Here is a 22,574-nt window from a genome sequence, read left to right on the forward strand (position 1 = left end):
TTCCAAGCCTGCTGCAGAGAAGCATCCCCCACAGCATGATGCTGCCACCACCATGCTTCATGGTTGTGCTTACTGATGATGTGCAGTGTTTGGCTTACACACAAATCGTTGGCTTAGTGATCATTAGCTTAATTTTGGCCTCATGGTTAACAATTTCCTGTCAAGCAGAGATGTCATGGGATTTTGGCTTTTTCTTTGCCACTCTGCCATGTAGCTGGTGAGGCACACCAGCAACAGTTATTGTATCCAGCCAAAACATAATGCCATGGTGGTAAATTATTTACAGCTCTGACAGTCTCAAAGGGCTCAGGTGGCAAGCACTCACTTAATTCAAGGTATGTAGCTGGGAGCAAACATACTGCTTTTAAACTGCACCAGAATATTATCGGTGTGACTCAGCAAATGCTGGAACAGTTGGAGGGACTCTGCACTACAGTATTTCAAAGCTAGAACCAAACTAGAACCATCATTCTGGTGCACTGAGCTGAGGCCTGCATAGCTGAATTGCAAGTAGCAAAAACACCATCTGGTTGCTGCTTACTTTACAGAGGTCTTTCCCTTCTCTCCTTATAGTATTTACTGCGAGGGGGAAAAAAGGGTGTCACCTTGCTGATACAGGTGAAAATTTTATCTTCAGCACAGAGTTGTCACATATATGATGGTGTTCCCTTAGTCTTGGGACTTCAGGATGTCAGGACTTGACTATGACTTGGGTCCTAATTAATGACAATGACTGAGAAGACAAATAAGAAAACCTGACAAAAATGACATTTATCTTTTGAAATCTCACTTTTTATGACTGTAATTAAGGCATAATAGTTCAGAACAACATAAAATGACTGGACAAGTGATAAACATGAAACATAACTGAACATGGCTGCACAGATCAACTTACAGGGTGTAAATACTAATAAATCGATGACTGAGCGGTGCAATACTGTTTTTTGGCTGTGCTAGGCTGACAAACTGACTTTTAAACTTAAAATTTCAGACACTGTAGCAGCAGGGACTATAGCACTGCAGCTCTGTTAAAGCCCAAATCTGTTGATGATATGGGATACAGACTGCAAAAGGGTTATAATGGGTTGCCATGGTTCCTAAATTAAAGTCTCATTTATTGTTTTTTTTCCCCCATAAACAATGTTGTGTCTGGCTGTTTCATACATATTTCCAACCCTTGGATAGGTATAACACTCTCCTGCTTGCATAGTCACTAAAATTAATGTATATTGATTTGTTTTTTTGTTTTTTAAAAAGTCAAATGTGTGCATTAATAGCTTATCTTTTGCAAACTCATGTTAACCCTGTATATCTTGTCTTTCATGCTGTTCCTGTCAGTTAAGTTTATTTCTTGCATATCTAAAACAAGACAAGTGTTTTTATATGGGCCCGGGCAAACCAATGAAATGACAGAAATGCATCCATTATTCTTGGGAGACTCACTGTATAATGCTCACTTTCACTAGTACTGCAAGATATAAAGATGCTGCTCTTTGTCATCTCTGGCTAACATCTTCAAACCAGGTGCCATCTGCATATTTCACATTCTGAACGGACATAAAGACAGACATATTAAACGGAAATTAAGTTGAAACATTAACACCTGTGTCCATGACAAAGCTGTTTTGTATTGTTTTAATGTCCAGGGGGTGAAAATTTGCAATGGGAAAACTACTATTAGAACCAACAGCTCAGTCAACGGGTTTACTCTACTGGACCCACATCCCTTTAATATCAGATTTGTTCATGTCGTTGTTTTACATAAAACCAAAGAGGGCTAAAAAAAATCCAAACATCATGGATTAGACTTTTGCAGTAGAATTTGGACCAACATAAACCAATAAACATAGAAATGTATTCAAAATTTTCAAATGACATGTAATGTACAACACAGTATGTAACAGTACATACGAATCACGTAAATATTTTTTGAGATAAAATATATTCTTAGAAGATCAGATCAGTTCAAATCTTGACATTAACATTTGAGTACAATAAAATAGTGTTTCAACTGATTTTATAGTTTCCATTTATTATCCCCAAAGTCTTGAAGACCACAAACCATAATATCTTCTCAAAAGCACTCTGAGTATTTTCCTACACGTTAAATAATTTAATTTATAACAAAACATGGAAATGTATCCTATCTTGATAGTCCCCCCCTTATCTCCAAAAGAAATAAAAATTGAAAATTAAAAATCCTAAAAGATTTATAGAAAAAGTGAGATAGAGACAATGAATGAATAAAGAAATAACAACAGGAGAATTTTCAGCAATATTTTGGTCACATCGGAAACAAGCTTTCCATTTACTAATGAGTTTATCATCCACCCACATCACATTACAAGTCAGTCTGGCCCTGTATGAGTAATATTAGTTTGGGGATGGCTTTGTATGTTATTCAAAAGGTGATGCTTGCTCAAAAATGTTTTTTTTCAAACCATGAAAATGTAAATAAGTTAAGAGTGGTGGGATGTCTGGCCTGTGCAATGGACCCACATCACACATAAAGTGTCCATGTTGGAATCTGGCCAACATCTGGCCAGGTGAGGGGATTATCTCATGGGTTTGAGAATCTGTATTTTTGTGGACACCACAAGAAAAACTGCCATCATTGAGGTTATCAACAAGATAACCCCCCCGCCCCCCACCCCCTCAAATGTTACTTGTGTCAAACACTGACATTATGGTTTGAACACGTCGTCTTTCACTTTAGCCCTCAGCATGTGCCCCCTAGATATGTTTATGTATCTATATGGGCAGAATAATGACTACTTTTCAGTTTTGCGGTCTTGTTCTTATTAGCAGTCCTTAGAAAATCAAAAATTAGGGCCTATATTTTTCAATATATCCTTCTGGTTGCATAGTCTAACACCATGCTAGCAGCTCCAAGTAAAGCAGGCTCTTCCAAGTCTGATGTGACAACCTTGACACTCTGGGTGGAGAAGAGGGCTCTCTGAGAGATGACTTGTTGCACTGGGGCCTGGTAGTAAGAGCCCAAGACACCGGACAGAATCACCAGTGAGGGGTTGACTATGTGGAGGATGTTGATGATGCCCACACCTAGCGCTGTGGAAGCTGGAGAGGAAGACAGACAGAAATTAGATTTTTTTTTTTTTTTTTAATGGTTTTAAAGCCAGATTCTACAGAAACAGTGAGTATGAATTTTTTCAGAATTGTTTGTGTGTGTTTGCTTTTGACTCAGACCTTTATTGAGAACAGCTTCAGCTTTGGAGTTCCCCAGTCTGGCTGCGTTGATGAGATGGGCAGCAGTGATTGGCTCCATGAGCTTCATATCCATCCCCTCCACTGTCAGCAGGTCCTCTGAAAAGACCCAACAGCACACAGGTCAGATGTGTGTATGTGAACAATGACTGATGGTATGAAGCCCTCTGAGACATACAGTGCATGTCATGTGGTAAGGAGGTACATTTAATTAACTTGATATAACTGTTCCGATGAGGTTTTCTTTATCCTGCTAGATTTCAACAAAATTAAGGCACATTTTAAGTTTTAAGGGTTAGGGTTAATAAACACTCGATGTATTTACATTGAGTAAGTATCTCTCTTTATCATAGTTTTCATTGTTAGTGGCAGAGTCCACCATTCCCACGCTGAATTAAAATTGCCTTCGCATGCAGAAGGGATTACTGTATTTTGTCTCAGCTTCAGTGTTTACTGTTCACTCTCCCACAGTTGTATCAAAGCTGTGTTCAATTACTGCTCATTCAAACCAAACATTTCCTACAGCTTGACATTAAAAGCATTCATCTGGTAGTCACAGCGTTGACTGTTTGTGCATGTTTGTTTGCGGTTAGTGCTGACCGCGATGGTTCGTTGAAAAGCATCAACAAAACAAGACATTTTCAGCATTTTTTTGTCAGCATATCAGTTTGAGATATTGCAGAGTAGTGGAAATATATATATGATATTATATAAAGAGCTGCAGGTGACGAGCTGCACACTTCCAACTTTACTGGGCCTGTTGCTGTTGTGTGAAAAAGTACTTGCACCATGTGGAGCATGAAATCAAATCATACTTGCAGTTATTATTGATCAACCTCTTAATTAAAACATGAGCGTGTTTGGTTGTGTTGTGAACAGATACACCAGTTGCTTTTTTCTGGTAAAGTAGCTGCTCAAAGAGTGTTTGCTGGAAAATATACTACACATTTATAGTATTTCATTCAGCTTAATCTAACTTATAATGTTTTCAAAATCATTCAGGCTCGACGTACAAATCTCAAGCCATTTTATTCTAGTGATGCCCAATACTGAAACATTTTTGGGTGAACTTCAGCTTTCTCAACATACAATCCTAGACAGTGACTAAAAGTTGTTTTTAGGATGTTCAGACACCGTGTTTAAAGGACACACTCCTCTGATCTTTGCGAGTCTACTTGAGACTCAGCACATTCCCAAGCAGCTGCACACATACAAAAACAAACACTAACCGTCATGCAGTCTCTTGGCTTCTCTCTGCAGGGCCATGCCGGACGCATAGGCCTCTATGCATCCTCTGCTGCCGCACGAACACTCCGGGCCTTCTAATGAAACCATGATGTGACCCAGCTCGGCAGCGCAGAAGGTGCTGCCATGGACCAGTTCATTGTGATGGATGATCCCTCCTCCAATACCTAAACACAGTCAAATGTTTCAAGTCAACTGAATAAAAATTTTACCTTGCAGCTTGTTAACTCCAATTCATATCTAACATCTAATGTACATAATAGAAATAGCAACTTGAATAGCAGAGCACTGTGATAACCTAAAATAATTTCCTCAACTATTTAAATTAGTTTTTTTAAATAACTGGTCTACGATATGTTATTAAATGTAATTACTGGCACCAACCCAGCTCACACTGCTAATTTAAGAACAAATGACCCTCTCACCTGTTCCTGTGATGACAGTGACAAAGTTCTCTACTCCCTTGCCATGACCAAACTTCCTCTCCGCCAGCGCAGCGCAGTTGCCGTCATTGTCGACCCAGACGGGTAGGTGCAAGGCGTCAGAGATGGGTGTTCTCAGGTCCACAGAAGACCACTCCTGGATCAGTTTCGTGGAGTGTAGCACCACACCTTCTTGTGGGTTTACACGCCCACCAGTGGACACTCCTGAGATGTAGATGAGAGATTTTTATAAAAGGTGAGGTACTGGTTTTTCAGCATCAGTCATCAAGTATATTGTTCAAGCTCGTCACACATGATGAACATCACAGTTAAAAGGTTGTCTAGATCATATCTGTCATTAAGGAATTTCTATTTGTGTGTGTATTTTCATACCAACGCCAAGTATTCTACAGTTGAGGCAGACAGCGTCCTGCATGGCATCTGTACACATCTTTAATATGAGATTCATCCGGGCTTCGAAGGTCTTTGGATTGGGCTGAGTATATTTCTTTACTACCCTACCCTGGTCAGAGAGAGAGAGAGGGGGTTAAGGAGAGAGAGAGACAGAGTGGTGGAGAAGAAAAAAAGAGGGGAGAAAAGTAGGAGAGAAGAAGAGCATGTAGCGTTTATTGGTGTTTCATTGTCACATACCGAAAAGTAAATTAAAAAAGGAACATCTTGAGAGTGTATGAATAATATATCTCCAGTGTTATCCAAAGTATTATGCTGCTATAATTAATGGTAAACAAATGATGTTTAGTGCATAATTAAGGCACAAATTGAATCACAACAAAGACAATATCTGTAAAGACATTAGTGCTGAAAAAAATGACTCCACGATGTCAAAGTGAAACAAATACTTAAGAAGAAACACCAGTACAAAAACTATTATACTGATGTGTCTGTCCTGGTAAGCGTCTATGCAGCTTACCCCCATGCAGACGATAGCTACTCTGAGGTTGGTCCCTCCCAGGTCAACGGCCAGAGCGCTCTGCATCTCCAGGATGTGATCGATGTCCTGGGAGATGGAGTCTTTCATCGGGGGGAAACAGAAGGTCTTCTGGAGGGGCTCCTCCAGGTCGATGGTACGCAGAAACTTGAGTATACGAGGCACTGCGTTGCCGTCGCCGTAAATCTTAGAGCTTATGGGAAACAGAAATACATGCAAATTTCTATTATTCTACTTCTTAATACATTGCCACGGCTTAAATTCAATATTTTTGAATGAAGTCTCTGAATCCTCCTCTTGGGGCAGATCATCATCGAATCCCAAGATCCCAAGACAAGACATCTCAATGATTAATAATTAGGTAAATAATACTTCTTTGACAGCAACAAAAACCTTTTTCAAGACTAAAGAGATCTATTGGTATTTATAATGTATCTGTTAAGAGCTCTGGACTTCATAAACACTAGTCATGGTACAATAATTCAACATTACCACAACTGTCCGAATGTCAGTGTTTGACAGGGAGATCAGGATCACATTGTAGAGCTGTGCCTGGTTCAGCTGACTGAAATCAGAAAGCCAACTTCTACAAACCACTGCAAATAAAATCACTGATCTGCAGATGTTAGAGCTGATTGGCTGACTAAAATTTTCTGCTCAGGTTATTTCTCTCATTTATGGACTGGAGGACAAAGTGACACAAAGTGAGACGGGCGCAGTACATCGGTCTTACCAAGGGTATCTCTTTCCAAACTGCAGCTCCAGAGCGTGGTAGATCTTATTATGAGTGTCGGCATCTCTCACATGTAGAACGTTTTCACCTGACAGAGAGGGAAACACCGTCAGATAAACAACCTGAGGTAGATTAATTAAACAGTATGATGTATTTGCTTTGCACTGATAATATGAGGTAACTGATCTTGACACCTAACAGCAAACTGTTCTGCCAATTCCCGGTGATAATAGTCATGTACACATAAGGAAATCTTTAAGTGTTGAAGTAATAGTTTTGTTCAAATGAACCGATGTTATATATATGGTCATTTTTCAAAGCTCAAACAAGCTATGTAACCAAATGTTTAAGCAACTTTTAAAGAGCTGCACCTTACTTCATCACATGTGATGCTGTGTTAATAATTCGATCTATGTATGTTTTATTTTGTACCTTTATTAAATAGCAATAGTAGGACAGGAAAGATGGGACAGAGAGAGATGCAGAAACGTTCCCAGGCTGGATTTGAACTGCGGTGTTGTTATTGGGGCTTCTCACCTGTCTCTCTGCCTGTTTGCCTTGTTCCCAGGTTAATGACAGGCGTGCCGAAGGCCCCGGCCTCTCGTACTCCGCAGCTGCTGTTTCCGATCATGCAGCCGGCGTGGCAGACCAGCTGAATGAACTGCTCAAAGGGAATGTGCTTCACCGCCCGGAAGTTGGGGTGCTGCTCGATGCCCTTCTTCCGCATCACGCGGACCATCTCCTTACTTCCTGTTGACATGGGATGAGACAGGTCAAGGGACGTAGACGGCTTCATTCATCCTAGTTCTACTTCACACATATAGAGGAACTCATTGGTTTAGTGGGTGTAACTAACCAGCATCGATGTTAGGGAAGAGGATGAGGGTCTTTTTGTTGAAGGACAACAGGGCATCCAACATTAGTCCATAGATCTTAATGGAGTGCTGGATGTCAGTGGTGACTGGGTGCTGCAAAGCCACTATGTAGTCGTGATCTTGAACCTTGTCACCTGCAGAACCAATAAAAACCATAAACACGGATATAAATCTTTATGATGATATTTTGTGTACGACTCACTTCCACAACATCATTATTCAGACATACACAGCTACCCTGTCACTACACGCTTTTCACATACCCAGCCAGCTCTTAATGATATCCATGTAGTCTTGTTTGTGATGAGATGACAGCAGCTTATCGTAAGAGGGGCAGCCAGCCAGCAAGATGCGAGAGTGGTCCTCACACATGGCGATGAGGTGCTGCTCTGCCCTGCGTGTGCAGCAGGCATGGTAGTGGGCCAGTTTACTGATGGCGTGGCGGATTGAGTCATCAATTGTTCCACTCACCTAGGAAAATAAGAAAGGGAGAGAGGAGATGTTATTTGTCACGTGGTAATTACTACAATGTTCTTGCACACCAAAAAGTCTTATAGACAGGTGTATCAGATCAAAAACTCTTCATCAGGTAAACTTAATAATGCTGCTCCTCTTTCACTGATCAATGAGTGTCAATAATATTCTGAATCCCTGCCTCCTCACCTCTCCTCCCTCCAGGTGAAGTATTCTAATGTTCATCAGCGCCGCAGCCGTTGCCAGAGCCAGCGCATCGAAACGGTCACCGTGGACGACCAGGATGTCAGGTTGCAACCTCTGGAGGACGTCGGGGAGTTTCACCAGCGCCAGCCCAACACTCTCCACCATGGCCGCCTCGTCCTCCCCTCTTACGATGGTGTGGAGCTTGGAGCTGATGTCAAAGTCATCCTGCTCGATCATACGAAAAGTGTTCCTGGAGAGCAGCGGAAAGTAGGACAAAAAAAACATAATGAATGCAGATGCTTCCACTGAATGATTTGATGAGCATGAAAATGGCTTTTGCAGTCTCCAGATCTAAACCCAGTCGAACACATCTGGGTTGTTTTAGGATATGAAACAAACTTCATAAAAAGGCCAGTTGGTCTTACCCATAGTCATCAATGAGATGTGAACCAAGCACCACTGCTTCCAGTTCAAACTCTTCAGGATGAGATTTGATCCCAAACATGATGGGAGCCAGCTTGGAGTAGTCCGCTCTGTTGCATGTCGCCACACACACCCTCAACCTCTTTTTGCACTACGCCAAAAAGGAAACACACAAATGCTATTAGTTGATTTGATTTAACATGCACAACACACTGAAGTCTTTATTTATTCCAATCCAAACAAGTAAAAATAGCTATTTCACTACTGAGATCTGCCGGAATATTACCGTTTCCTCACAATTGTGTATATAAATCACAGAAAAATGCTTCATGTATACATTTCTGAACTAGAGTCATAATGTTCTACATAAACTCTTATTTTCATATAAACACAAAGTCATTCTGTACCCGATTCTGCACGTCCATCTTTTCCCTCTCCAGCCTTTCTCTGCTTCTTTGCATTTTCAGATAGTATAGCTCCTAGAAGACAAAAGATGTAGGTGAGATCCAGTTTGAAGAGCATAATATTAACCATTATTTTTTAATACAAGCCCACCAACAGGTACATACTCACTTGGGCCTTCCGAATACTCAGATGCTGAAGCATGAAAACACAACAAAACTACACTAAAAACGCTGTGTATGTTACACAAAAGAAACACATGCTGACACATTTATTCCAGAGATGTGAAACATGCTGTAGGACGGTGCTTTGCATGGCAAGGCAAGGGTCACGCACACACACCTGGATCACATGACAGGAGTGAAGGAGGATACTTTACTGATACTAATAGTAATATACTTTCCGTTGCAAAGTTGGGCCAAAAATGTGGTGTTGGTGAAAAAAAAACCAGTAGTAAGCTTGTCATTGTAAGCTGTCAGATCTATCAAGACAACTTATTTTTACCAGTTAACAGGGAAAAGTCAGTAGGCAATATAAACTAGAATTAGGTTTGATAAATACAATCAGTCAATCAAAAAAACTTATTGTATTTCCAAAAACACATCTGGAAACATAATGTGGTCTGTGAACATGCTGGTGTGTTTAGTGTGGAGCATTTTCTATTGTTCTCTTTCAGCCATTTCGTTCATGTTGTGGTGTAGACATTTGTCACCAAGGTTTCCGAAAGGGAAGGTTGGAAATGTCTGGTTTAAATAAAGGGAAACCTCTGCGATGTCACTGAGCGAGCGGACAACAAAGTCACAGTTCACCAGTGGCAAAGGGGAAGGTATGCAAAAGCTTTTCTCTATGTTTATTGTCTGTTTGGGTGCAGAAGGGCGTCCGCGAGAAACGTTGACAGAGTGAATCACACATTTAGGTGAGTACCTTGCAGTACTCGGATACAGAGGTTCAAGACCTCAGTCAAACAGAGTCAATGAAAAAGAAATCAAGATTTGAGTGTGACAAGCCCAAAAGGAATCTTAATTAGGATTATGGTGGTGATATGATGATAACAATACACACAACATAAAATTGCAACTACAGTACTTTAAGCACCAGACTTCCAATCGGCATCAGTGTGAACTTCAGCACCGGTTACAGTTTAATATAGCTGAGTGAGCTAAAGAAGCACAGGTGTTACTGATAACATTAACAAAGGCTCCCGTCATTCCAAAGATAATCCTCATTTTAGAAACACCTGCTGCCACCTACTGCTGTGAAAGCATTATGATAGGTGCACTTTTCCATTCACGCATTCAAGGTCTTAAAGCCTAGTTCTTGGCAACACCGATTTTCAGGTGTACTTCCAGGAAACATACGCAGGGTTACTGTACACATTGGAGCCCATGCGGTAAATCACAGGGACCACGAATTCCAGAGTGGATTGAATGCTTGCAATTTACAAACTCTGCAGATTAGATTTAGCAACTGGCTGAGCTGCATTTCATTCCTCTGCACTTCTGGGAATAGGAATGGGGAGGGGTGCGGGGGTTCATTGACTTCAGAATGAACAAACAAAAAGGCTAAAAAACAGGGTTCCCACTGTGGCATGAATGTTAAATTCCATCATGTTCATCCAAGACAAAGTCATAAAGTTCCCAAGCAGAGAAAATCTTCTTTACTAGCTTGTATGTGTTGTTTTATTACATTATTGTACCATGATCCATTTCTGAAAAAAAAAAACTGATGGGCAGATTTGCTTAACATAGTCCATGCTCCTTGTAATAATGTCTATCTGTACTACTACTACTATGTAAATGAATGGCTACTCTATGCTGCCCTGATGGCATCAAACTGAACCACCCCCGCTGTTCCCAGGTATGCTGAACAAGGCGAAAAGTAAATATAGCTGAACCAATTCCCTGGAAAAAGGGCACAGATGTAGGGACAAAGAGATTGTGGGTCTTGCAAGATATATCTGAGGCCACACTTGAAGCCAAATCAAATCATTAAGTTGAACAACATGGAAAATACAGAGCCGTTTATATTTTAAAAAGGACAGTGCTATGTCATGTGAGTTCAGCTGCATGAAGAATGCTGCCATACATGAAAAAGTTTGCTGGGAGAGTAAATTATTGTGACCTGATCTAATTCTGACCCACACAAAAACAGGTTGTACCAGATCCCCTTGATGCCTGAGACCGTCTGGATGGAGTGAAACCTGGGCACAATGAATGCTGGAATGCTGTTCGTCACAGTCAGTCTTGACCGTCAGTCTAGTTAACGTTAATGCGATACATCTATGAGAAGACATAAGAGATGAAGGATGCAGGTATTTCAGCATGTTCCAAACTGTATCTGTTTTCATAAAATAGCCACGCTTGAAGCCAAATCAAAAATCAAAAAGGTTTTTAAATTGAACGACATGGAAAATACAGAGCCGTTTATATTTTAAAAAGGACAGTGCTACGTCATGTGAGTTCAGGTGCACAAAGAAAGCTGTCATACAATTCTGATACGCATAAACAGGTTGTACCAGATCCCTCTGACGCCACTGAGACCGGCTGAATGGAGTGACACCTGGGCGCATCACAATGAATGCCGGTATGTCAATCTTGAAAGAGTACATAGTACTCACAGCTTTGTTCCTACATCCACCAAACACACACACACCTTGTTATGTAAATGAAATGGTTATTTAACATGCTGGTCTCACGTCTCCATCTGACAGATCCTGATGACAGTTCTTTTCTTGTTCTCTCATTCATTGAAAGGCGTGACCCTTGCTGTGCCAAACCAGAAAGTATTTCTTTCTTCATATTTTCCTACCACATACTTAAAGGGGACTCATTATGCTCATTTCTATAGTAGCAGGATTTCACTCCTCTTTCTCCCTCTTTACTCCAAATGTCAACTTCTCAAATCCATCCGTACATGTTCAAGCTTGGATACGGGATATGACAGTGGACAGCACGAATATTTTTTTTTTTTCCATCTTTGAGTTTTGGACTGTTTGCTGGATTAGACAAGACATTATTTTTTATGTTAAAGACTAAACAATTCATTAAAAAATGATTGTAAATATTCAACATTTGTACATGAGCTGTAAATAAAACTGTGACCTACTCATTAAGACATTTCTCCATTGCACTTTTAAATGGTTAAAAATGCCACAGGGTAGCTTTTAAAGTTAACAACAGACTTGGCTGATGTGTGTGTTGTGCTCTCTAGCAACACTATTATTCCTGCAGTCGCCCCTTTCCGTAGATAAAGGTTGCATCTGTGAATGTGGGAGATAATCACTCTCAAAAAAGAAATGTTTTTGTTACCTCCAAGTCTAGATGTGAAACCGCTGTCTAACCCAAGCCAGCATTACTTACTAGCTAATGATCACAAATTAAATTAACTTGCAATCCATGATTTCTTGCTTTGTAACCAGATGGAATACATCAAAATCTGAAAAGCTGACAGTGTGAAGGAGGAATTTCAGAAAGACGACATATCCAGTGTAGCCGGCCCAGATAGCAAGAGATCAGTGGCACACCGCAGACAGACTCTTCAGCAGCCCCTGAGTGGCCCATTATTGTCACGCCGCTTAGATTGAAAACGTGAGGATTTAATGGAGCAGAAGCTTGTGGATTTTGCCTCTCATTTTATGAGATTTAGTTAGTTTATTGCAGCTAATAACACACCAGCCCAGTCAGTGTGGTTTTGTGGATTTGCAAGTGAAGAGACTGCCCATTAAAACTGGACTAAATTATATTTTCTTAGATTATAACCTTTATTTCAAAAGGCATTTCAGTCACTATATTTTCAACATGTAACAGCTTCTGCAGAATCTCTAGTCAGTTCCTACGTTACAGTGTTACTGTGCAGGTTTACTACAAGCACTGTTGGCTTGCTAACTTCCGCCTTTGAACCGGATAAGCTTAATGTCAGCTAACACTGTGTCCACAACTGTGTTTACATACATGTGTAATTCCTCCTGCCAGCTCAGCCACCAGTCCACACCAACTCAAATGGATCTCCAAATACTTTTTTCCTTCTTTCAGTAACAAAATAATGTTTTTTTTTAAATCCCTTTGACTGCAAACAGGGATGTGATTCAGGATATCAGTTGGGCTTAAGTCCCACCTCTTATTACCTGGTGTACTGTTCAATACCTGCAGTCAAATCTACAGCAGTCTCATGTGTTTCTATTTCACCGTGGTGACCCATCCTCTCAGCTCCTGCCATCCCTAAATTCTGAGGAGCAGCCCTGCAAACATTAGGACCCCTGTTGCCCTAAATATCCATTCATCACCTGATGATCCTGATGTTACATACTGTGTACGGACACTAGCAGACTAGCAGACGTCCACACTAGACATGGGACAATATGAAAGTTTCATGTCATGATTATCCTGGCAAAAATAATTGCGATTGATGATATTCTCCCGATAATCAAATCAAAATATGCTTAAAACTTTTAAAAATGACCTTATATTCTGTTAAGAAACAAATATTTTTATTGCATCATAGGACACATATCTTTTTAGTGAAAGGACAGATTCAGACTCTTGCCAACACCAAGCAGGTGATCACAATAAGAGAAAAAAATCCATTAACACAACCTGATATCTGAGCATTCACACTCCCAGCCTTCAGAAAATCAGTAGCACTGTATATTAGTGAGCTAGACAAGTCACTCGTGAGGATAATCACAAACGTGAGCATTTTTACGATTATCCCGGTAATGGAAATTCACCACAATCAAATTATCTTGAGCATTTTTATCCCAATGTAAGATAAAATCTTATATCCTTCCATCCATACATGGTGAAACACAAGCTGAAACTGATTATAGCGGCATTAATGAACTGAAAGAGCAAAACGACAGTTCCTGAGAAAAAGCAACTAAAAAAAACCTGAAACTAAAAAACCTAACCAGGTAGAGACAGAACCAAAACTGTCACCACATGACATGTTGAGCTGTTTTCATTGTGGGGACGATGGTCACATTGATGCCACCTGCAACAGTAATACAACTCCTTAACAGAGGTTACTCTACACTGCAGCCAGTGGAGCTGGAGGAGAACCAGCAAGTCAGTTTTACTTCAACTTATTTATCACCATCATCATAATCATCTTCATTTGAAAGCAAACAGCAGCAGGAAGCACAAGCAACCCCACAGGACACACTTGTATAGATATTTTGGTTGTAGAGCAGAAGATTGATATGGATCTCAGGGTCATGAGGTGTTAGAGCATTGGTGGTACAACCGCATTTTTTCACTGCCATGTTTAACAGTTGTTCCACTCTTCCTGTTAAGCTCTAGAACAGTTTCCTTGTTGAACCGGTATCTTGAAAATCATAAAACTCAACTGGGCTAAGTCCATCCCTTAACTTCCTTCGAGGAATTTGATTATTTCTGCTCAATCGATTTCAAAAAGTCTTTCTTAATTTTAAGCTGGTTTTAAAGTTTGGTGCAACATAAATAAAAGTTAAACCATGATTTAATTGGGTTTAAAAATGAATCTTTGTTGGTGCAACCCAGCCATTGAGTTACTAGAGGTTGAGAGGGCCGATGGCTGATCTGTACCCTATTTGGGATTCATTAAGTTGAGTGTTGTCTTTCCCAAAGAGTTCCTCAGGGTTGAAGATGAAGTGCCAACACTTGCATTGGTAGTTCCAGATGTGTGTGCAGCTTCTCAGTCCCTGGTTCTGATTGGTACTAGGGATGCCATGGTGAGGACATTTTCCCACCAGTTAACTTGTGACAACACCAGTGTTACCAGTTACACTGGACATTTACAAGATAAGATATTCGTCGATGACACTCATCCATGGAGCGCTTTTAGCCTAGATCTAAGTAGCCTAGATAAGAGTTAGTGACAGACACGGGAACAAGCCAGAGGATGACCGCCACTTAGAACCAGAACCAGAACCAGATCAACCTGCCTGCCATCTGGTTAGACACACACCGAGAGCAGGCTGAGCAGCCAGAGAGTGGGAGAGTTTCTGCTGAAACAAGCACCAAAACCCAGGGAGACATGAGAGCAGCTGCTTGCTAACAGCTACGTGTGTGTCTTTTTGTTTGTTTGTTTGTTTGTTGTTTCTAATTGAATCTGTGGATTGTAGCTTGTGTCCCACCTGTTTATTACCTGGTGTACTGTTCAATACATGCAGTCAAATCTACAGCAGTGTCATGTGTTTCTATTTCACCATAGTGAGCCATCCTCTCAAGTCTGGTGCAATCCTTACAGTTACCTTTATGATTCATTTTCTGTACTTAGTGGTAAACACATACTGTTAACACCCGCCTTCGAGAAAATAAGTTGTTGAATTGTTTTGTTGCCGGTTACACCCTTTTTTTGGCACGTTTTCATTCAAAGCAGGGGTTGATGTTTTCCTCCAAATGCCCAGAAGCAGCACTGCCGTTTAGTTAAAATCATTACTTTTAATCGTCTTTGCTGAATGTTAATTTCATGTTGTTCATAATCACCTTAGTTTTGCAAATCACCCTAGTTATAATCAGATATGCACACTAACAGAGCAGCGACAGGAAGAATAAGACAGTGTTTGGACAGCTTATGTTTAAGTTCACATGCAGTCTTCAATCAACAGCAGCGTGGGTTACCACACCTTTAGTGTCACATCACCCGGTGAACGCCGACTTCCAAGTTATCTCTGTCTATTGTGTCTGTGTGACGTAGAGAAAACAAAACAGCAGCTTTTCTTCCACTCTCATGTCACACACACACACGCACACACACGCTAAAAAAAACTTCTCAGACTACATCCTGTGATTTAGTCTGACTCTCATTCAGCACACCATGACTTCTACTCAAGCGTCACAAGACAGCATCAGCAGCCAGCCTTATGGTATGGGGGCAGGGTCGCATATGCAAAGAGAAAAGGCAGGGATGACACAGCAATAGAGGCAGACAGAGATACTGTACATACAGAAGAAGAAGAAGAAGAAGGAGGAGGTGATGGCAGACAGTGAGACAGACAGGAACGGTAAGAAGATGAAGACAAAAAACATGAGCGAGAGAGGAAACATAAAAAAAAAAGAAGGTTGTATGACTCACATGAGGGTTTATGCACAAAGAACCACGGTGCTTTTCCATCACACGCCTCTCTGGATTCTGAGCTAAAAAATCTCCCTCTTCTCTTCCTACCTCGCTTTCTTTTTATTCCTCTCTTTAGACAAGCTGCACTGGGGAAAAGGACGGCATGCGAGAGAGCCAGCAGGCAGCGGAGGAGAGGAGAAATGAAGAGAAGGGAAGGGAGGGTGTAACAGCCATACAGCTGGGGGAGGGGCTGCATGAGAGCAGGGTTGGGTTGATGTGGATTACAGCTCGTGATTGGTTGAGTGGAAGGAGGAAAGAGCGTGTAGCATCCTGCCAGGCATACAGCTGAGGAGACTGAACTGTCATTATGCTATTATTCAGTCTCTGTATTATTTCTGACTGCTACTTCCTCTGAAATAACAACAAATCCAGGTAGGTCTCCGTGTAGCCAATTTTCAAGACAGTTTCATAGCCTGAATTTTTTATTTTATTGACCACAGATGTGAAATTCAAGCAATGCAATGTGAGAAAAGGAGTGCTACAGAGTAAACTGAGTAAAGCAGAAGCCTGTAGGTCCCAGAACTTCTTAAATAAAGAGGAAACCCTCATAAAAACTAAGTCAATATCAGGGTACAAAATTAACTTTTTTGTCCAGCAGCCAAATGGTTCCAATTTAACCAGCCACTTGCATATTTTACCAGCAGTTGGCTGGTGGCTGGTGCTAATCTTGCGCCCTGACTACGCTGCACTGTTTTTATGGCATTGTTACAGTTTGACTGCCGACCGCAGATGTGTGTGATCAAAGCTGGTAACTCAGGGGTCGCCAGGGGCCGAGGCCGCTCTGACCAATGAGGTGACGGCATGCAGACGGTGCAGTCTGTTAGTAAAGAGAGGAGCAGAGTTTGAATGTGACTGACTTATCTGTGCACGCCCGGACAGAGGCTGATAGTAACTTGGATGTATATTAACAAAATAAAAGCGGAGACCGCTCACTCGGCCCATAAAAGTATACGGTCACGGATGATTTATTAACAGTAGAGTGAGTATCAAGTTTCGCTCAACTCTTTATCAGGCTCATGATAAGAGACAATAAGCCAGTGAAATAAGATAAACACTCTGGAGCAACACACAAACAACAAAGTTTAGAGGGAAATAAAAAAAAGTATAAAATTATTATTACATTATTACATGACTAAATAGAGTGCTAAAAAGAAAAAGAAGGAGGTAAAATCAAAACACCAGTTGTGTCACGACTTCTGATAAGTGTTTTAAACTCATAGATCTGTTACTCAAACCGGCTTTCCTGGATTATTTCATTGTCTCACCCACACTTGAAGCAACATCCTCCACCAACGCAACTTCTCGCATTTTTTTTTTAATTCAGGAATGTTTTTTGTTTAGCTACAAAAAACACCTCAACAAGAATGTCCTTAAAAAGTACAAGAAACTCATGAATGTGTAGCTTAATAGGTGTTAATCATGTATTTTGAAATGTCATCAATAGCTGTAAATTGCTCCCATGTTGTTGTTTCTCTACCTGATTTTTATTATCTTTACTGCCTGGTTTGGGTGCTAGCTTTTAAAAAAAGCCTGGCACTGTTTCATCACATGAACTGTTGGAGGTGAAACATGTACCGTATTTGCATATTTGATATGACAATGGCAATAGTGAACGTGGACTGCGTAAACTGCTCTCAGTGTTGACACAGTTGTGACATCCTGGTCCAAAAAGGACACAGATAATACAACATCAAACTACACCAAACACTGGTGACACACAGTTGGTTCAATGCAGCTTCACTCTGATGAAGCAAAAGAGCAAACAGAGCAACGGGCCGTGAACTGAGCCGTCAACTTCCTTCTCCACAGAATTCCCATAAATTCAAACAGACTATAATAAATTCATGACGCACCTACTTCCTTGCCAACATGTGAGATCCAAGTACAAAGCTTGTTAAAATCGTTTTAAAAAAACAGCTACCATATGTTTGACTTTATGTATGACTTATGTACTTTAAACCCAAATGTAATGAATATGTTGAACCTGGAGAACATCCATAATTAAATTAACTTCCTCTCCTCACACAACATTTAGCACTGATATCCGCTTTATGTATCTTATGCAGGCTTGGCATTAAGATAACAAACGAACATCATAAAAAACATTCTCCTCAGTGTTACAATTGAGGCTTTCTATATTTCAGATAACGTATGAAGACATGTCATTTCCTTGTTGATGAAACACTGCCATCTAATGTCCTTTCTAAGGAAGCAAACATTTTGGGCAGTATCTGATGACCAGGGTCTTCAGGTGCAGTGGAACATTTTGGTCCTGTTGCAAATCTTAAAAGGCATACTATGCAGGATTTTCCTTAAAAAACAACAACAACAATGTATAGAGTCATACAAATAATCCTGTGTATGTTTCTACAGAGAGCTGCACTATGCTTGTATGTTCTTATTATTTTGCTGTGTTAGGGACGTTTCTGGGCATCAACCTTTGGGCAGTGGGTGTGTAGCCGTTAGCCAATGACAGCGTGCAGAATGTGAGATAAGGGTCGACCGATATGCTTTTTTTTTTCAGGGCCAATACCGATTATTAGTAATCAAGGAGTCAAAATTTAGAACGCACAATTTTAACACATGATTATACTTCATTTATTACAGCAAACAGCTTTAGAAAGCCTTTAGTTGCAAATAGTAGAAAATAAGTACATTTACTTAAGTACTGTACTTAAGTACAATTTTAATGTACTTGTATTTTCATTTTATGTTACTTTATACTTCCATTCCACTACATTTCAGAGGGAAATATTGTACTTTCAAGTGCACTATATTTATTTGACAGCTTTATTTACTTCTCAGATGAGCTTATAAATTACAACACATTGTTAAAGATTAAACCAGCGGTTCCCAAACTTTTTGGCTTGTGGCCCCTTACAAAAAAAAAAATCAATGTGTATTTGTGTCTTTTTCATGTTTCCAGTTCCACCAAAGAGACATTTCCCCTCACATGGTTTCAAATAAACAACTGTTTAAAGTCCAAAGAGGTTAAACTCTCCAATATTTCAAAATAATGAAAAGACTGAAGAGAAGTTCTGAAAATTAATCCAAATTGTATGCAGAACTACATTTTTTCTTCTTTCCTACTCAATCTATCATCTCAACACCCCTCAGATTTATCTCAGCAGCTACAACAATAAAATGCTGCTTATGCATTGACTCAACAGTATGAATAATGTACTTTGTTAAATGTATTTAATATATGAGTCACAGCCTGGTTTCCACAAGACAAGTACTTTAGCATTAATACATTAAGTAAATTTAGCTGGTAATACCTCTGTACTTTTACTTAAGTAGGATTTTAAATGCAAGATTTTTACTTGCAATGAAGTATTTTTACATTGTGGTATTGATACGTTTATTTAAGTGAAGGATCTGAGTGCTTATTCAACCAAAGTTTAAATGTTATATATTAACAACATGTGATAGCAGGGAAGCTGTCATTCAAAACTAGGCTACTTCATTACTAATGATTACTATAGCTGAATATGTACAGTCCTGCAGTCCATGTATGGATTAACACTAGTGCCGTCAATCTTCCTCTATAATCCAATTTGAATTTTTATTTTTAATATTCGAATTATATTCATAATTGTTAGTGCTAAATTTAGCCTATTATTAATATTTACTATGTACCTATACAGTGTATACACAGTCTTATGAATTGCCAATGCCACTATCAGCATGTGGTTATTATATGTTCTGTCCACTAGAGGGCACTCCAACATTACCAATAAACAAGTGGTAGCTTTCTTGCTAAGTAATAATTAAACTTAGGCACAAAATGAATAATGTTAACTAAAATATAAATATTAAATAAGCTTTCATTGTACTGGATCATAGTAATTCAACTACGCACTTAACTGAAATATAAATAAATCCACGTCAGTATGCACTTCTTACGTGACGTGTTATTTGGTTCAGGATGCACTGCAAGCCCAAACGATAGCGTGAGTAGGAGCTCTGTGTCCAAACCCCTTACTGCAGGTTGCAGCGCTGATCACCCAGGCTCAAGTCTTTCATTGTGATTTTTTTTTTTTTTTTTAATTATTCCGCCTGTTGACAGAAATCTAAAAACTTTCCACACATCCCTTCTTAAAAGGTCAGGACTGGTGATCTCAGTGGGTGCATCGCTTTCTGCCTTTTCTGATATTGTGACATTACGTTAGCACATTGAATGTGAGATTGTGAATCAGTCAGACCTTCAGGCCAAGGTAAGAAGGGTGAGATTCGCCAACATTAGCCAACACATTTATATAAAAATTAATAAATACACATTGGAATTATAATTTCGGCTGACGCTGTTGTGAACAGAGGCACACTGTGCAAAAGCACACACGGGGCCAGTACTATGCCAGCTTTGTTTGATTCAGTGTAAAAAAGAAAAGGCAGCTTAATGACGGATCTTCTTTACGTCTATAATGCGGGGTCTCTGTATAAAAGAGCCTTGTGTGTTTGTTTGACTGAGGGCGGGGCTGAGCTGAGCTACACAGAGCAGAGAGGCCACAGCAACAGCATAGGCATGTGCCTCAGCTGCATTCATACAAAATCTACCACTGTGAAAAAAAATAATCAGAAAATAATGTTTAATTCATATGATTCACAGCTTTGTTCTCAGTAACACTGCTGGCTGTGTTTACAAGCACCAACCAAACACCAAATCCTGCATAGTATGCCTTTAATGTTTAGACATGACAACTCACCTGTATCCCTTATTCACACCCACTGACCCACTTTACAAATAACCATGGATAAAGTTACACTTGACTAATTGAAAATGATAAGGACGTGGCCTATGATATTAACAGATTAGCACAACACACTCTGGTATAATGTGCAGTAGAACTAGTTAAGCGCACAAACGAGGCAGTAGTAATGCTAAAAATGCCAAAAAGGAGTCAACTCAGTATGAAAACCTGACGATGAAACCAAACTAAAAACCAGGACAGACTGCATTTTTTTGCAGTCGGTAGCTAACGTTATTTATATCATCAGTGAGTTCAAATTATTTTAATGTGTCTCCTTCGAAACTCCGTCACTGCAACACAAAGGCATCTTTTGTACCCAGTAAAGTTTGTTGACTTAAGGTTCAATTTGCTAACACTGTGGCCTAAAACACTTCTTTAATAATCAAATTTTCAGTTTCAACAGCTTATGACGAGCACCTGAAGACGGCATCAGATCGATAATTTAGTATTTTGGCTCGTTTTTAGCAAACGTTATCTAACCTTATCATAGTCCGTTGGACTGCAGTCTGACTTTAGCTTCAAAGTTATGCTAACATCAGCTAGCCCCTTGAAAAGTTGGTAAGGAATAACACTAAAAGCTATCACATCCAGACCAACACGGTGTTTTTAAAGCACGACTTGGACACGTTGCCCAAAACATCCTCACCTATCGACAGAAGGTTTCGCAGTGGCGTAAAGTTAGCTAACGTTAGCTGATGAACCCCACCTAACTAACTTTAACGGTAACAGTTAAGCTAAGTTAGCTAAAGTTATAAACCCCTCTTTAGCTATCATTTCACGACACTGTTGCCGAGTCCCGCGCAACAACAATTACCTTGAGTTATCCAGACACGCTGTATTCAAATCATACTGAGATCATCGTTGGGTTCACTTCTTCCTCTTCTGCTTTAGATATTCAGTGGTTACGAGCCAACGTTGTGAAGCATCTGGGCACTCAGGGGTGCGCATGTCAAGTACGAGGCAAACGCCGAGGATGAAGCCGGAAGTGCGGGTTTAGGACCTCCATAATAAAAAAAAAACAAACCAAACTGGAAAAATGGGGTGAAAAAAAAATCATTTTTCTACCATGACATAATTTAGAGGGAAGGTGACACAGCTAGGGGAAGGCCCGGATGAGACCAGGGTTGGGTTGATTTGGCTTGTGTGGGAGGAAGAAAGAGCATGTAACATCCTGCCAGGCATACAGCACAGCACAGTCTCAACAGTCACTATGCTATGATTCAGTCTCTGTATTATTTCTGACCATTACTTCTTCTGAAATAACAGATGTCAGAAATAATACACTTCAGATCGCTGCCCTAAAACTAAAAATTCCCTTCCTCCCACCATCCAATTATCCCCCACTACTAAGATCACCAAGAGTCACCTTAAAACACACTTCTACTCATTAGTCTTTAATTAACCAGCTCAGGTATTTCTCCTGAAATCTCTGTAGTCTTCTTTTGTTTTGTTTTTTGTTTTCCTCAGTGTGTGCTGTAAAGCACTCTGGGTCAACTGTTGTGTGTAAAGTGCTATATAAATAAAGTTGAGTTGAGTTGAGTTGACTTCAGATAAATTTGCGGAGATTCAGAAAATTATTTGAAAAATGTGCAGTTGTGATCCTCAGCTTAAAAGTTCATGCTTCTAACCCACCTAGACTCAGCTTTAAAAGAGGGTAAGCATCTTAGTTACAGGAAGTTTTATTCAGAGACACATTTTTTTTATATTTATATTATAGCCCGATCAATACATGACTTTTGAGGCAGGTACCAATATTGGTATTGGAGAGTTTACAAAAATACAACAATAATACAC

The 22,574-nt window shown here is 40.0% G+C and overlaps 1 protein-coding gene and 1 long non-coding RNA gene across 4 annotated transcripts; one reads left to right on the forward strand and one right to left on the reverse strand.

Moving 5' to 3' along the window:
• Window positions 1-770: 770 nt before the first annotated feature.
• gne (glucosamine (UDP-N-acetyl)-2-epimerase/N-acetylmannosamine kinase) lies at window positions 771-21,742 on the reverse strand. 3 transcript variants are annotated; one of them, XM_044345956.1, is made up of 14 exons: window positions 21,595-21,742; window positions 8,940-9,011; window positions 8,535-8,683; window positions 8,113-8,359; window positions 7,713-7,920; window positions 7,431-7,583; window positions 7,112-7,324; window positions 6,575-6,662; window positions 5,824-6,034; window positions 5,286-5,415; window positions 4,896-5,117; window positions 4,455-4,637; window positions 3,208-3,324; window positions 771-3,078 (listed from the first exon to the last, which is right to left on the reverse strand). In XM_044345956.1, the coding sequence occupies exons 2-14, from the start codon at window positions 8,991-8,993 to the stop codon at window positions 2,843-2,845; spliced, it is 2,211 nt and encodes a 736-aa protein (XP_044201891.1). In that variant the 5' UTR covers window positions 8,994-9,011; window positions 21,595-21,742; the 3' UTR covers window positions 771-2,842. The 3 variants fall into 3 exon arrangements, with proteins under 3 accessions (XP_044201891.1, XP_044201892.1, XP_044201890.1); XM_044345957.1 differs by lacking the exon at window positions 21,595-21,742 and adding an exon at window positions 21,427-21,554; XM_044345955.1 differs by lacking the exon at window positions 21,595-21,742 and adding an exon at window positions 15,988-16,166.
• On the forward strand, window positions 9,018-12,046 carry LOC122978893. Its single transcript, XR_006402766.1, has 2 exons — window positions 9,018-10,324; window positions 11,086-12,046. It is a non-coding gene; the product is annotated as an uncharacterized LOC122978893 (long non-coding RNA).
• Window positions 21,743-22,574: the final 832 nt, after the last annotated feature.

Source organism: Thunnus albacares, chromosome 3 (genome assembly GCF_914725855.1).
Source record: "Thunnus albacares chromosome 3, fThuAlb1.1, whole genome shotgun sequence".
In the NCBI taxonomy this organism is placed as follows: Eukaryota; Metazoa; Chordata; class Actinopteri; order Scombriformes; family Scombridae; genus Thunnus; species Thunnus albacares.

What these genes read in the sequence shown, in the direction of transcription:
- gne (XM_044345955.1), bottom strand. Translation starts at nt 16,026, where the DNA reads ATGGAAAAGCACCGTGGTTCTTTGTGCATAAACCCTCAT. An exon ending in CTTCCCTAACATCGATGCTG is followed by an intron (nt 7,325 to 7,430) that starts GTTAGTTACACC and finishes CCATGTCAACAG; the next exon opens with GAAGTAAGGAGATGGTCCGC. An exon ending in AGCCAAGAGACTGCATGACG is followed by an intron (nt 3,325 to 4,454) that starts GTTAGTGTTTGT and finishes GGGTCTTTTCAG; the next exon opens with AGGACCTGCTGACAGTGGAG.